This window comes from Ahaetulla prasina, chromosome 12 (genome assembly GCF_028640845.1).
Source record: "Ahaetulla prasina isolate Xishuangbanna chromosome 12, ASM2864084v1, whole genome shotgun sequence".
In the NCBI taxonomy this organism is placed as follows: Eukaryota; Metazoa; Chordata; class Lepidosauria; order Squamata; family Colubridae; genus Ahaetulla; species Ahaetulla prasina.
Genome location: NC_080550.1, coordinates 13,120,783 through 13,136,864, shown reverse-complemented (window position 1 = coordinate 13,136,864; position 16,082 = coordinate 13,120,783). Strand labels below are relative to the sequence as shown.

The 16,082-nt window shown below is 44.3% G+C and overlaps 1 protein-coding gene across 1 annotated transcript in view; it reads right to left on the bottom strand.

Annotated features, from left to right (window-relative positions):
• CARMIL2 (capping protein regulator and myosin 1 linker 2) overlaps positions 1-16,082 on the bottom strand; it is a 105,425-nt gene that overhangs the window by 48,686 nt on the left and 40,657 nt on the right. The window contains exons 16-24 of the mRNA XM_058155413.1: positions 14,058-14,162; positions 13,842-13,911; positions 12,712-12,793; positions 9,839-9,935; positions 8,941-9,002; positions 6,622-6,790; positions 5,208-5,276; positions 1,296-1,389; positions 318-413 (exon numbers count right to left, since the gene is read on the bottom strand). Coding sequence (XP_058011396.1) covers positions 318-413; positions 1,296-1,389; positions 5,208-5,276; positions 6,622-6,790; positions 8,941-9,002; positions 9,839-9,935; positions 12,712-12,793; positions 13,842-13,911; positions 14,058-14,162 — 844 coding nt within the window. The remainder of the gene's footprint in view (positions 1-317; positions 414-1,295; positions 1,390-5,207; positions 5,277-6,621; positions 6,791-8,940; positions 9,003-9,838; positions 9,936-12,711; positions 12,794-13,841; positions 13,912-14,057; positions 14,163-16,082) is intronic.

The following is a 16,082-nucleotide window of genomic DNA, read 5'->3' as shown; positions in this document are numbered from 1 at the left end:
ATGACGTCTCTGTGGTCATGTGGCCGGCATGACTAAATGTTGAAGGCACACAGAACGCTCTTACCTTCCCACCAAAGGTGGTCCTTATCTTTCTACTTGCATTTTTTACGTGCTTTCGAACTGCTAGGTTGGCAGAAGCTGGGGCAAGTAACGGGAGCTCATTCCATTATGTAGCGCTAGGGATTCGAACCGCTGAACTGCCGACCTTCTGATTGACACGCTCAGCGCCTTAGCCACTGAGCCACCGCTTCCCCTTAGAACCAATGGGCAAGCTAGATGCAAAGCAACAAAGGTAAGAGGGTTCCAGGTATTCCCACCTGTTTGGAAGAGCTGGCTTGACTGTCTAGCTGGAGCTGGCCTTTCTCCTTGAGCTGGTTCGCTTGAATCTGATTTCTTGCAAGGTAAGACTGCATCTGTGGACACACAAACAGAAACGTCACATACAGAAGGAATAGATATGTCCTTTCTTGATTGCTTATTTGTTTCCTATGACTATCATTAAGTGTTGTACCTCAGGATTCTTGAGGAATGTATCTTTTCTTTTATGTACACTGAGAGCATATGCACCAAGACAAATTACTTGTGTTTCCAATCACACTTGGCCAATAAAAAATTCTATTCTATTCTATTAGTTTAGTTTATTTATTTTGTCTCACAGTATATATAAGCATAAGCATGAAATAACTATACAATATATAAGCATATATATAAGTATGAGTATGTAATAACTATATTAATTGGATACAATCAAAGGGAACATTAGGACAGGAACGGTAGGCACGCTTGTGCTCTTATGCACACCCCTTACAGACCTCTTAGGAATGGGGTGAGGTCAATAGTAGACAGTTTTTGGCTGAAGCTTCGGGGATTTTGGGAAGAGACCACAGAGTCAGGTAGTGTATTCCAAGCATTAACAACTCTGTTACTGAAGTCATATTTTCTGCAATCAAGATTGGACCAGTTAACATTAAGCTTAAATCTATTGTGTGCTCATGTATTGTTGCAATTGAAGCTGAAGTAGTCTTCGACTTCTATTCTATTCTATTCTATTCTATTCTATTCTATTCTATTCTTTCCCTTCTACCCAAAAAAGCAGCTACACTTACCAAAAAATAAGTATCCTACGGCCACCATCTTGGATCGTGCACAATTACATAAATACCGTACATAAATCCTTTGGTGGAACCTGAGCAGTCAAAAGAGGCTCCCAAACTGAACAAGGTTTCTCCCTGGGTTAAATTATTACCTTTTCTCTTTCAATGTCTCTTCCCGCCCCCCCCCCCCCGCCTTTGTACCTGGTGCACAATTTCCTCCATTTTCTCTGGATGACTCCGGTAAGCCACAGCAATGTCGTTCATGGGCAAAGGCATTTTCGTGAGGATGAAATTCCTGGAGAACAGGCACCATATTCATTAGACGACCCAAATTACCATGACCTCTTCAGGACATTGTCCAGGGCAGTGGTGTCCTTGGCCAACAATCACTGGGGTACACAGGAGGGGCAAAGCAATTCAAATATCGATGTCTACAAGTCTGTAGATTTTGAGAAGTGTGCTCAAATTGGCTTTTATTCAAGTTTCTGAATTGTACACGTCAACATTTTGGTTAGTTCTAGCCAACTTGCATAGTCAGATGGAAAAGAAAGGTGGAGTACCTAGACTTACGGTCAAAACCGAGCCCAAAATTTCTGTTGCTAAGTGAGACATTTGTTAAGTAAGCTTTGCCCCATTTCGCAACCTGTCTGGCCCCAGCTATTAAATGAATCACGGCAGTTGTGAAGTTAGCAACACGGTTGTTAAGTGACTCGGGCTTCCCTGTTCACTTTGCTTTGTAAGAGGGTCGCAAAAAGGGATCACATGACCCAGGGACACTGCAACTGCCATAGATACGAGTCAGAGTTTTAACAGATTAACAGAATTGGCAGGGACCTAATAGGTGATCTAGTCCAGGGGTCTCCAACCTTGGCAACTTTGTGACTTGTGGACTTCAACTCCCAGAATTCCTCAGCCAGCTTTGCTGAGCTTTGCTGGCTGAGGAATTCTGGGAGTTGAAGTCCACGAATCATAAAGTTGTCAAGGTTGGAGACCCCGGATCTAGTCCAACCCCCCACTCAAGCAGGAGATCCTACATCATTTCTGATAAATGGCAGTCCAGTCTTTTCTTGAAAGTCTCAAGTGATGAAGCTCCTACAACTTCTGAAGGCAACTTCTGTTCCATTGGTTGATTGTTCTCACTGTCAGAAAGTTTCTCCTCATATCTAGATTGAATCTCTCCTTGGTTAGTTTTCATCCATTATTCCTTGTCTGGCCTTCAGGTGCTTTGGAAAATAGCTTCAACCCCTCCTCTCTGTGGCAGCCCCTCAAGTATTGGAAGACAGCTATCATGTCTCCCCTGGTCCTTCTCTTCACTAGATTATGCCCAGTTCATGTAATTGTTCTTCATATGTTTTATTCTCCAGTCCCCTGGTTGCTCTCCTCTGCACTTTTTCTAGAGTCTCAACATCTTTTTTATAGTGTGGTGACCAAAACTGGATGCAAGTTGCCAAGCATCTGAATTTTTGATCACGTGACTATGAAAATGGCGGAATGGTTGTACTCATAAAAAAATGGATCATGTCACTTTTTTTAGTGCTGTTATAACTTCATACAGTCACTAAATGAACACAGTCAAGGACTACCTGTATAAATCCATCCATCCATCCAATAGGTAAATCTTTTTTTTTTTTTGGCTATTTAAGGAATATATAGGAAGAAAGGGCTACATATGGCACATGTTCGGTCTTTCGATGCCCGTTAATTCAGGACTGTTTTCCCGTTCTAACTGTAGAAAGATGTATTAAGGCAGAAAATATGAAAGTCAGCACTTTACCTTGGGGAGTTTGCTAATGTTAATTCAGCAAAACTAACAGAGTCTTACGATACCTCAAAGACTAACACGTTTAATGTAGCATGAGCTTTGTAGCGTTCAGATTTCTCTAGCAGGAACATGAAGTAGTTGCTGAACACATCAACCCAGGTGCTTCATTATGGTGGGTCACAGTCCCACAGTCACAATTGGCTGGATTTGCACCAGACACAAAACTATACAGTTTTGTATAGTTATGACTGCAATTGAGCCCAACATTTCTGTTGCTAAGTGAAACATTTAAGTGAATTTTGCTCCCTTTTATGACCTTTCTTCCCACAGTTGTTAAGTGAATCACCGCAATAATTAAGTTAGTAACACGGTTGTTAAACAAATTGGCTTCCCCTATTTCAGGGGTCTCCAACAAAGCTGGCTGAGGGACTCTGGGAGTTGAAGTCCACAAATCTTAAAGGGACCAAGGTTGGAGACCCCTGCCCTATTTGATATTTGCTTGTAAGAAGGCCGCCAAAGGGGATCATGTGACCCTCCCCGGGACACTATTATTGTCATAAATATGAGGCAGTTGCCAAAAGCGTCAAGAGTTTTGGTCACATGACCATGGGGATACTGCAACGGTCGTAAGTGTGAAAAACGGTCATAAATCCCTTTTTCCGGTTGTAACTTTGAATGATCACAAAATGGACTCTTGTAAGTCGAGGACTACCTGTAAACTCATAAAGCTCCAACAGTGGTTGGGCTCCGACGACTCTTGAACCAAATTATGGTGTAACTGTAACTTGCTGTGTGATCCCAGTTATCCTCCTTCAACCTACAGTGGCTGAATTCACACAACATTTATAAAGCAGGCCAGATAGAAGATGCAGTCTGTGCTCAATGTGCAAGCTCCTTTAATCACTATTGTGATTTAGCATGCTGTGCAAAAACAAATGGGTTAGGATTTACAGGTCATCCTCGCTTAACGACGGGTTGCTTAGGGACCGTTCAAAGTCACGACCGGCGGCCAAAAGGTACTTATGACCTGATTTCATGGGAATGAATTTATGGAATGAATTTATGAGTCCAACCGGGGGTGGGCTGCTGGGGGTTTGCAGGGGTTTGGGAGAACCTCTAGCTAAGATTCTGTTGTGTCTCGTCCGATCTCACCACAGCCGGGGCCTTCTTATCTGCTTCCGAACATGGAGGAATGTCCTAGTATGCCTCCCGGCCCCAGCCCTGGCTCCATGCCCAGATAGGCTGAAGAGGAGGAAGTATCTCCAGCCCCCAGCTCTGGCTCCATGCCCAGGCAAACGGAGCAACTAGACCCCTCCCCCTCCTCCACAGCATGTGAGCCTGAGGGAGGTCAATTGCCAACAGCTGCAGACTGGAGTGACCCTCGCGTCAGAAGACTGGATAGGCGGAGGCAACAGAAGGAAGGGAGGGGCAGGCCTGGATAAGTGCTGAGTCATGGAGCCACACCCCATGGCCTATATAAAGGACCTGCTTTCTGGCATTCTCTGAGTCAGGCAAAGTCTAAACATATCTTGCTGAAGTCACTTTCTGGTCTCCTGCCTGCCCTGAGGACTTTGCTAGGACTTTGGCAGAGCTGCAGAGGCACGCCTGATTCGGATTTCCCTGACCCGGCCGTCAGCGGAGGAGTGGGACACGACAGATTCTGTGCAGTTTGGAGACCCCCCAAATCCCACTCCTGGCTGGCCACGCCCCCCTTCTCGCCCAGGAGTCCCCACGCAGCCCGATTTAGATGCAGGTAAGAGCAGGGCATGCGCAGAGGCTCAGGGAGGGTGAAAAACGGGCCTACTGGCAGTTTGGGAAGGCCAGAAATGGGCGTCTGGAGCCTGGGGAGGCTATTTTCACCCTCCCGGAGGCTTGCGGAAGCCGACTAGGCCACGCCCACCATGGCCACGCTCACCCAGCAACCGGGCAGAGAACCCCTTGCTGAAATTTTTGAAGCCCACCCCAGAGTCCACCAACCTTTTCTTATAACCTATAAAAATATTTAATTTTAACTTATTTAATTGCCTTGTGTGGCCTGAAGCACTTTTATGTGTTTCAGTTTCAGGCTTTGCATCCTGTTAAGGGACTCGTGAAAAAAATTAAGCATCATCAAAACCCGAGTTTAAAAATAATTCCGACGCATAAAAATTGCCTCCTGCAAAAGATGCCATTTGACCCAGCTGCTCCAGTTTATGTTGACGTTGTTATTATTATCATTATATTATCTTGTTTGCTTGGATGCTAGTAAGAAAAAAGCGAGGGATAACTTTGAAGTTGCTAAATGTTCCTTATCTGCTGTATTTTTTTTTAAGCACTTGGCTACCACTATAAAAAAGATAAAAGATACGTACCTTTCCAAAGCTGAAATCACATCAAGAAATCCGTATAAGGTTATATTGTTTCTATCCCACATTAGAGTCCTATGAACAGATAAACTTCTAATTAAAGAGAGACTTGGTGCAGACATCAAGCTATTGGGTGCATCTTCTACGTTTTCCCTCGTTATAAATACCTGTTCCACTTCTCCTGAAAATACTTTGCTACTTTCTTCTAAGATGTTTTTTCGACATTTGAATCCAGGGTAGATGGCTGTCAACCTTTCTAGGTTGTCCAGACCAAGAAGCCAACCCCACATGCAGACTAGATCTAGGCTTTATTGAGCTAGGCCGTAGTAAGAGAATCTTGCAAGATGGGTTGTGGTTTTCCTCCCCTGCCTCTCCTACTCCAAGAAGTTAAGAAGGAGCTCACCTCCTCCTTACACTTTCTCCTTTCCCAAGGCTTAAGAAACGTTTCTTGCCCTTGTTGTTTCTGAAACAACTTCTGAGTATTTCCCACAAGATGATCTTTGTGGCCCTCTACAACAGCCTTGGAAGTCTAGATAGTTTACAAAAAAGCAGAGACATCACCCTGCCAACAAAAGTGCATATAGCCAAGGCTATGGTTTCCCCCATTGCAATGTATGGCTGTGAAAGATGGACCATAAGAAAGGCTGGGTGCCAAAGAATTGAGGCCTTTGAACTATGATGCTGGAGAAGACTCCTGTGAGTCCGTTGGACTGCAAGGCGATCAAACCAGTCAGTCCTAGAGGAGATCAACCCTGACTACTCTTTAGAAGGCCAGATCCTGAAGATAAAAGTCAAATACTTTGGCCACCTAATGAGAAGGAAGGACTCCCTGGAGAAGAGCCTAATGCTGGGAACGATTGAGGGCAAAAGAAGAATGGGACGAGAGAGAATGTGGTGGCTAAATGGAGTCACCGAAGCAGTAGGCATGACTAAAATGGACTCCAGGGGATGGTAGAGGACAGGAAGACTTGGAGGAAAGTTGTCCATGGGGTCGCGGTAGTGGTGGGTTGCTCCCGGTTCTGTCCGGTTCTTTAGAACCGGTAGTAAAAGTGGTGGGAGGCTCTGCCCACCTGCCCGGACATTATAATTGACAATCTGCGCATCTGCAGAAGCGTGCACGTGAGCGAAGCAAGCTTCCATTGCGAACCGGTAATAAAGGTAAGTAGAACCCACTCCTGGTCGCGATGGATCAGACAACAACAATAGCCTTGTTCCATCCATGTTACTAAGCCCTATTCAGGCTTCTGAACTCAGCCTGTTCAGTCAGTCACCTTTTGGGGACACAAACCTGCCCCCCACCCCAATTATTTGACATGTCAGAGACAAAGCTTGACTATCTCTTTGGCAAACATAAAATGATTCTAACAACTTCCGGTCTTCTCACTCTTTCATCGATTGATAGAGAGGAAGTTCAACACACCTGAGTGTTTTATTCACCGACAAAGCTTTGGCTAGTATTTTGGCGCCCAAGTCTCCTATGGCATTGCCGCTGATATCCAAGGCCACAAGATGGCTGTTGCTTCCTAAACCATCCAGGAGAATGCTGGTTCTCAGCTTCAGGCGTGATTCGGCCACCGATACAGATTCAACTGACTGAAATAAAATCGGGGGAAAAACAAAGAAGAAACCTTCTAACATCCATCTTGGTCATATCAGACAGGGCAAGGAATAGGTGAACTGGTTCACACACAACGTACAAAAGCTTGTCAAGGCCGAACTCAAAAGCAACGATCGTGTTTTCATAACTTATTATATTTAAATAAATAAATACATATTATTCCTTAGAGTTAGGTTTGGGTCTCTTCCACTGACTCAGTGGCTGAAGTTATGCAACTGACTAAACTACCGTATTTTTCTGAATATAAGATGCACCTTCTTCCCCCTAAAAGGGGGTGAAAATTTGGGTGAGTCTTATACACCGAATGTAGCCCCGCCCACCCACTGGCCGCCACCCTTTGGCCTCTGCCACCCAACAATTTACCTCCTTGCAGCAAGCAACAAGAAGAAACAGCCCATTTCAGCTTCAGCACAGCCTGATTAGCACAAGTTGATTGTCCCTTGGATCGGCCTCCTGACTCTCAGCTGTTTCAGGCTGCAGGGATTGTCATTGCCTGTTGCTGCGCAGGCCTCTGCTGCTTGCTGCAAGGAGGTAAACTGCTGGGAGCAGATTGTTTTTCCTTGTGCTAATCAAGCTATGCTGAAAACGAAAATGAAAGTAAAGCAGGCTGTTTGCTGCAAAGAGGCAAAACTGCTGGGAGGCAGAGGCAGATTTCTTTTTCTTGTTTTCTTCACCAAAAAAGGTAGTTTTATAATCCGGAGCGTCTTATACTCCGAAAAGTATGATAGGTTAAAACATAGTTCATATGGCATGTGTTGTTCATAAACAGCTTGAAGGGGACAATCAATTTTACCTAACATACTATCAGTCTTGCAACGTAGTCCAGAATAGAAACACATCCAGAAGAACTAGCTCTACTTTATTTTAAAGTGACATTGACAGAATGGTCAAGAGTTGACCAGTCTGGTCAAGAACAATCTTGGCCTGTAAGGAAATTGCTAAAAAGACTGTGCAGCTGGTCAAAGATTGAAGTACAATCCAAGAAAATGGAGCTTTTTACCCATGCAACATTTCTATGACTTATGTTATACCTGTTTTATTCACTCAGTCTTGAATGCTATATGTCTATCATTTGTAGGTGCTTCTGACACAAATAGAGAATCTTGCAAGTCTGAAAATACATTTCTCCCCCAGCCACCTTTGCTGCCCAAGAAACTAGGGAGGGTCCCTACTGAGACGTTTGCCACACTCACATTCCTGCTGTGGCTACGCTGCCTCTTATCCACCCGTGGCTGTGGCTCTTCCTCCTGTCTCCCAAGGTCCTTTCTACACGCCGCTACACATACAGAGACAATGGCTGTCTTTTCCAGAAGAAGAGGAAGTACCGTATTTTTTGGACTCTAAGACACACCAGTACCAAGATTTCGAAGAGATAAATAAATAAAAAAAGTTTTTGCCCTCCCCGGCCCCCCAGGAGCACTCTGCAGGCCTCCCAAACCTTCTGTGCACCCTGTTTTTGTGAAAAACGGGCTGAGCGGGGTGGGGCTTCAGGAGACCAAAAATGGCTGTATTCGGTGTATAAGACACACTAACATTTCCACCCTCTTTTGGGGGATGGGAGTGCATCTTACACTCTGAAAAATACAGTACATTACCCAATCTCATTTTAGCTTAGTCTAGCATAGGACTGTCAAACTCACGGCCCGCGGCCTGGATGCATCATGCACTGGCCACGCCCATGCCCGGTATAATGAAGTGGGAAAAGTCATGATATGTTACATGATGCCTCCGTGACAATGCGAGTTTGACACCCCTGGTTTAGCGCATTGTATACAATTGATCTTGTCCAGGGTGGGTTCTACTTACTTTTACTACCGGTTCACATCCTGCATGTGCAGAAGCTTCTGCACATGCGCAGATCACCTATGATGACGTCTGGGTCAGTGGGCGAAGCCTCCCGCCAGTTTTACTGAACCGGTCCGAACCAGGGGGAACCCACCACTGATCTAGTCTGTGATTCAAACTTTGAAAGCAGATTATATTTTAATTACCAGCCTGCTATCAAATAGACATGGACCTTTTTAAGAACTTCGAATTTATAAAAATAGGGATGCTGATAAGTTTGCCCCAGAGATGATGAGGTACTATAAACAATGAAGCTTTCTTGTTTTGAAGTCTCACTTACACAATCTTCATCCTGAGTGAGCTGAACAATCCGGTGCAAGGTGTCAACTAGAGTCTCTCTAGGGGAATAAAAAAAAAAGAGAGAATTTGACAACTCTTGAGTTTTAATTCATAGAATTAAATCTCCTGTAAGAGGTCTCCAATTGCCTCAGTAGATTGATCTGATGGAGAAGCTTCAAGTGCTCTAAAACACCTTCTGCCTGGAGTTGAGGAACTGAAGTTGTTCTAATCTTTCAAGTGCTGTAACCTTTCTGCCTTTAAAACTTACACTTTTAGACAGGGGTGGGCTGCTGGGGGTTCGGGAGAACCTCTAGCTAAGATTCTGTGCAGTTCGAAGAACCCCCAAATCCCACTTCTGGCTGGCCATGCCCACTCTGCCCCGCCCCTCCCAGGAGTCCCCGCACAGCCCATTTTGGATGCAGGTAACTGCATGGTGCATGCCGGAGGCTCAGGTAGGGCAAAAAATGGGCCTACTGGAAGGGCCTCCGGAGCCTGGGGAGGCTGTTTTCGCCCTCCTGGAGGCTCGAGAAAAGTCTCCTGAGCCCAGGGAGGGCAAACCCACCCCCCCATAGTGCAGGAGGCTGACTAGGCCACAACCACCATGGCCACGCACACCCAGCAACCGGGCAGAGAACCTCTTGCTAAAATTTTTGAAGCCCTCCTCTGCTTTTAGAACCCTGGACAATTGAGTGCAATAGAGATGACTTCTTTGCGATGTGACCAGATGTTCAGTTGAGCATCAGATCTTTGTTTCAAATTCTCATCATCCACAGACCATTTTTAATTCTGATGCCTATCCTGTGGATGGATCTACTCTCACCAAAAGCATAGCGATGCCATCTTATTTTGGGCTTGCTTTTTTTTTTTTTATGCCAAGAGAGTGCTGAATGCTTACCTAGATTGGATGTTAAAGTTCTTCCCTAATGCCACATGCTTAATGGATTTGCTTCGGTTGAGGCTCAAAACCAGCGTCACCATGTCAGAATCAAAGCCTGCAGGAAAGAGGTGTTCAGACAGGAACCCCAGATGTCTAATTCAGGAGGAGGTAAATGTTTGGAGCCATTGGATACCCTGGAAATGCTGAGGGCATGCAATGCATTTGTTCTCACCAATGGCTTTTATGCAGGGGTGAAATGCTCCCGGTTCGGACCGGATCACCCAATCCGGTAGCAATAGCAGCGGGTGGTTCGAAAAACTGGTAGCAAAAATCCCTGGCCCCCCCACCCATGCCCCCCCACAATCTCCTGGTCGCCTGTTTGCCACTTCTTTTAAAAAATGCTTTTAAAAGGTTAAAAAAAAAAGGCTCTGATGATCACAGCTGAGCTGCACGATCATCAGGGCCTTTTGTTTTTACTTTTAAAAGCATTTTTTACAACCTATTCGCCTGAATAAGTTGTAAAAAATGCTTTTAAAAGTAAAAAAAAAAAAGATCACGCACCACAGCTGATCATCCCCATATGCACTGTTCTACTTACCCCATGCCTCCTTTTGGTGTGCACTGCATGCACAAGAACCTCACATTCGGCGCGTGGCATGCACTGCGCATGCACAGGCACAGCGCATATGCACAGCCAGCGAACCGGTAGTAAACTGGTTCAGATTTCGCCACTGCTTTTATGGGAGAAGGACTGTTCACAAAATGGCAAGGCTATTATTGGTATTTTAGGGTGGGGTTTTTAAAATGAGATTTTACTGTTAGGTTTTTATTGAATTTTTTGGAAGCCAGCCAGAGACATTGAAGGAACAAAGGACATGGTCATTTAAAAATAAATAGATTTCCCTTCCCCTCCCATTCCCAGAAAATAAGCCGATGAGATTAAAACATACAAAGAACGGTTGCAGGAACTGGGTGTGTCATGTTAGATGAAAAGAGGGACTAGGGGAGACATGATAGCAGTGTTCCAATATCTCAGGGGCAGCCACAAAGAAGAGGGAGTCAAGCTATTCTCCAAAGCACCTGAGGGCAGGATAAGAAGCAATGGATGGAAACTAATCAAGGAGAGAAGCAACCTAGAACTAAGGAGAAATTTCTTGACAGTCAGAACAATTAATCGATGGAACGACTTGCCTCCAGAAGCTGTGGGTGCTCCAAGACTGGAAGTTTTTAAGAAGAGGTTGGACAATCATCTGAAATGTTATAGGGCAGTGACGGCGAACCAGTGATGCCCAAACCGGCATGCCAGAGCACTGGAAACCCGAAGACCAGCTAGCTGGGTGTGTGCATGTCTGTTTTTGGTCATTTTTGGCTGTTTTGGGGGCTGTTTTCAGGCCATTTTTCAGGCCTATTTCAGGACATTTTCAAGCTGTTTTTCGGGCCATGAAACAGCCTGAAAATGGCTCCAAAACGGCTGGAAAACAGCCCAAGAATGGCCTGTTTTTTGGCTGTTCTCAAGCCATTTGCTGGTGCTCTAGCGCCCGCAAAGACCAGCTTGCTGGCACATGTGCCTACAGAGAGGGCTCTGCGTGCCACCTCTGGCATGCGTGGCGTAGATTCACCATCACATGTATAGGGTTTCCTTCTTGAATAGGGCTTTGGACTACGAGACTCCAAAGTCGCTTCCAACTATTATTTTGTTATTCTAGTCTAATTCTCTCTCAGCCATCTCAGAGATTGGTCCAGAGTCACCCAGTTGGATCCCCGCCTAAGAGGGGAATAGATCTCATAGTCTCCTGGTTTCTAATCCAGCACCTGAACTGAATACTGAAACTGGATTTCCAGATTGTACTCCTGCGGAATCTCCCTTGAGAGGGAAAATGAGGCGGATAATCCATTGACAAAGACCTCCACCAAAAGCAGTGCTTAGCAAGATAACACAGGTTGAACAAAAAAGGGGAGGGGTATGTCTTGCAAACAAAGCAGTACTTAGATGCTATACGTTGTGGTACGCCAGCGGCCTGCGAAGCTGGCAGCCGAGTCAGACAGTGAGAAGGCTGGGGAGGAACATGGGCCAGTCCTGCAGTCTGGGCAAGGCTCGGACGAGGGTTCTGCATCAGAAGCAGAGAAAGGGCCATCTGGGAGGTACGTACTGCTTCCGGAGCCTCCATAGTCGGACCTCAGTGAGGCAGAGGAACAGGGGGAGCTTGTTCCCAGCGTGCACATGCGCAGAGCTGCCAGGAAGCAAGAACAGTTAAAACAAAAGGGACGACTCGGAAGTAGGGCTTGGAGATGATTGGCCCCTCTCATAAGACTTAAAAGAGGAGCAAAGGCATGCGGGCCTTTGCAGGAAGCAACATTGTTAATTCTGTGCAGTTTAAAGTCTGAAGCTCTGTTTGATTCTGGACTCCGTGTGGCTTTGTCCATTAGGTCTTTGGCAGCGTGTCAAGGGAGATAAAGGTGGGCGATTATCAGCCTTATCCCCAAGGACTCTTTACAACTATTGGGGACTCATCTGTGAATGAACAGAAGTCACAGCTGTTAAAATAAAACAGGTTTTTGGGACTACTCGTGTGTTTTACTGACTCAGGAGGGCTAGGTCAGAACACTATAAACTATTGTGACTCCAGCCCCCGAGCCTAGCAAGACCCCACCTGCTTCTCTTTGGGAAATTTGTGCCCGCAAACTTGGTTATGAACTGAATGAGCACTCTGGAAAGCACCCAAATATTTTTTTTTAAAATCTACTTTCCTAATTGAAAGCCAGAGAGCTTCTTGTACTGACCGCTATGCGGATACAGCGACAACTGCTTGGGTTAATGTCAGGATGAAAAATGTAGGAAAAATCACCCTCTCCTTATTCTCAACAGGCTGTCAGAGAACAAATCGACCTACCGTTGTCTGACAAATTCAAGTCACAGACTGAACTGGCATCTGATATGAGATCCTGGATCACTTGGGCTCCTGCCGATCTCAGCTATGAAATAAAGATCATAGCAGTGAGGGTCAGATAGTTTTGTTGTAGTAACGTTGAACTATTCCGAAAAACCACGTTCCATTTAAACTTTAAAGGCTTCTAGAATCAATATATCTTCTCTCTAGCTGCTGAAAGCAGCTTATATCTATTAACAGATATCTCCCAACAATGGAGAGTGCATGGAATTATTATAACTAGGAACAAATACCCTGTTTCCTCGAAAATAAGACCGAACTGGAAAATAAGGCCTAGCACGATTTTTCAGGATGCTCGTAATATAAGCCCTACCCCAAAAATAAGCCCCAGTTAAGATCGTCAGCAGATGGAGGCATTTATTACTGTATTTTCCCCTAAATAAGACCTAACCAGAAAATAAGTCATAATGCAACTTTTGGAGCAAAAATTAATATAAGACCCGGTCTTATTTTGGGGGAAACAGGGAGCAGATCTTCCAAATTCAACTAGTCTCTTTTCCTCATAGCAGAAGTAGCCTTTCTCCCCTCCCCCAATTGATTCAAATGAAGTGTTGCAGATCTTGCACAAACATAGCTTATTTTAAAAATTGCTTTTCATTAAAGCAGGCAGACTTTTCTTTCAGACCAACCTGAAAAAAAAAGATGAGGTTGCTTTCATGAGTAAAATTGATTAAAACAATTAAAATCTTTCTCAACAAGCCTATTCTGTTTGGCTTGGTTTAAATGCAAAAAAGGCTATCGGTATTGCAATTTTTTTTTGCAAAAAAAATTATATTTGCATAAAGTCTTCTCAGTGACAAGAAATCCATTTAGAATGACATGTCTTCAAAGAAAAACCAGGAAGTCCAGTTGCCTCTTTAAAAAGCACCTTTGGGACAACCATGACCTGGTTGAGTGAGAATCTCCATAGACATTTAGAACGACTTCCCCTTATTCTCCTGGATGAAACTCAAGGGGAGAGGAGGAACTGTAGTATGGTGTTCCCTGTGTATTTCCAGCTTCTTCAGTTCAAATTTCTGGAACTGGCTCTTGTACCATCAATCAGATGTGCTTCCTAAAAAATCAAAGTTTACCTCACAGCTGCTGAGGTCCAGATGCAGGTTCTTCAGTTGAGTATTGTTGGCTAAAGCCTGAAGCAAAGCTCTGAGGAAAACCAAAAAGGAAATGAGCGATGAATTAGCCAACTTTCTTGTTGACACATTCCTTAATGCATTTTGTCCCATGTCATGGCCATATTTCATCTTTCTGTCTCTCCCCTCAGAGGACTCGGCTCAAAGTTTTCACTTTACCTTAAAGCCTCTGGTGGAAGCTTGGTTCCAGACAGGGAAACGTGTTGTAGGGCAGAGGCCTGGCTGAAGAATTGGTCGATTGCGAAAGGATCACCTCTGGATTTTCTGAGGGGGAAAAAAAAAAGGTTGGCTCCTAAATTTTATGTGAGGACTCGCCAACTCTTCGAAAACAATCACATTTCTTCCAGGAAACTGTAGTAATTGAGTACCACAAATCCAGCATGAGTTCAGATAGAATAGCATCTCTATGTTGTGGTCTGCCAGCATCCTGTGGAGCTGGCAACAGAGTCAGACAGCGATGAGGCTGAGGTGAGGCCAGGGCCATCGGGAAGTGAGTGTGGACTCCAGAGCCTCTAAACAGGAGTAGCCTGTTCCTAATGCACACATGAGAAGAGCTGCCAGAAGGCAAGAGAAGCTCAAGCAAAGAGGACGACTCGGGAGTAGGGCCAAGAGATGATTGGCCCCTCCCATAAGCTTAAAACAGACCAGCAACGGCATTTGGGCTTTGCCGGAAAACAACTTTGGTAGCTTCATCGTCTTCTTCGTCTACATCTTGCATTTATTTCTGTGACTTCTGAATGTTTGCCAAGAAAGGCCTTTGGCAGTTGGCCTAATTGGACCAAGGTTTGCGATAGGACTGAGGAATTTGTGTTGGGAGGAATTTGTTTTAATTTAGTTGAACTACGCTGGGAATGAAGTGATTCTCAGCTGTTCAAATAAAGTAAGTTTGCTTTTTTCACGGACTGAGTTTCCTACTACCTACTTGGGCCTGGGTCACAACACTCTAAAGGAACCCTTTCCTGTTTCTACACTCCACAGTCTTTATCCAATCAAGAACAGTATTTTGGGAAGCCACAGGACCCAAGTATTTACAATATGACAAAGTCATAACTGACTGATTGATCACAGAAAGCTGAGCAACGGTTGCAGGAACTGGGTATGTCTAGTTTAACAAAAAGAAGGACTAGGGGAGACATGATAGCTGTGTTCCAATATCTCAGGGGCTGCCACAAAGAAGAGGGAGTCGGGCTGTTCTCCAAAGCACCTGAAGATAGAACAAGAAGCAATGGGTGGAAACTGATCAAAGAAAGAAGCAACTTAGAACTAAGGAGAAATTTCCTGACAGTTAGAACAATTAATAAGTGGAACGACTTGCCTTCAGAAGTTGTGAATGCTCCAACACTGGAAATTTTTAAGAAAATGTTGGATAACCACCTGACTGAGATGGTGTAGGGTTTCCTGCCTGGGCAGGGGGTTGGACTAGAAGGCCTCCAAGGTCCCTTCAAACTCTGATGTTATGTTATGTTATGTTATGTTAAGATCAGATTTGATTAGTAATTCAGTGGTAATGTTGGAAAGGAAGAAGAAGAAGAAAGCAATGGCAAACCAGAGAACATACTATAGATCAGTGTTTCTCAAACTCAGCAGCTTTAAGATGTGGGGACTTCAACTCCCAGAATTCCCCAGCTTAACATGGTTGGCTGGGGAATTCTAGGAATTCTGGGAATTCGAAGTCCACGTATCTTAAAAGTTTCTGAAGATGAGAAACATTGACACAGATGAATCCAAGTTCAACATAAAGGAAATGAAAATTTTTGATATTCTAAAAAGAAGGACGCAACAGTTCTGAATACGTGAAGATAAAATATTTCTCCAGCGAAAGGCATTTTGCACTTTTGAACCACAATTTATTTCATTATTTTTGCAGATCCTGTCTATTTTCAAACTGGGATTAAATTTTGTGGGGTGCTTCAACTGTTTTAAAATAGATGTGAAAGTAATTTAAAGGCTTTTTTTAAAAAAAATCTCTCTATTTATTAGGAAAAGTATGATATAAAATGCACTCTGTTGCTTGCGGATATAAGCGCATTTATCTTTTCTTTTATGTACACTGACAGCATATGCACCAAAGACAAATTCCTTGTGTGTCCAATCACACTTGGCCAATAAAGAATTCTATTCTATTCTATTTAGTTTTAAAAACACAACACAAATTCTCCAACGGATGCTCTAATCAGATCAACA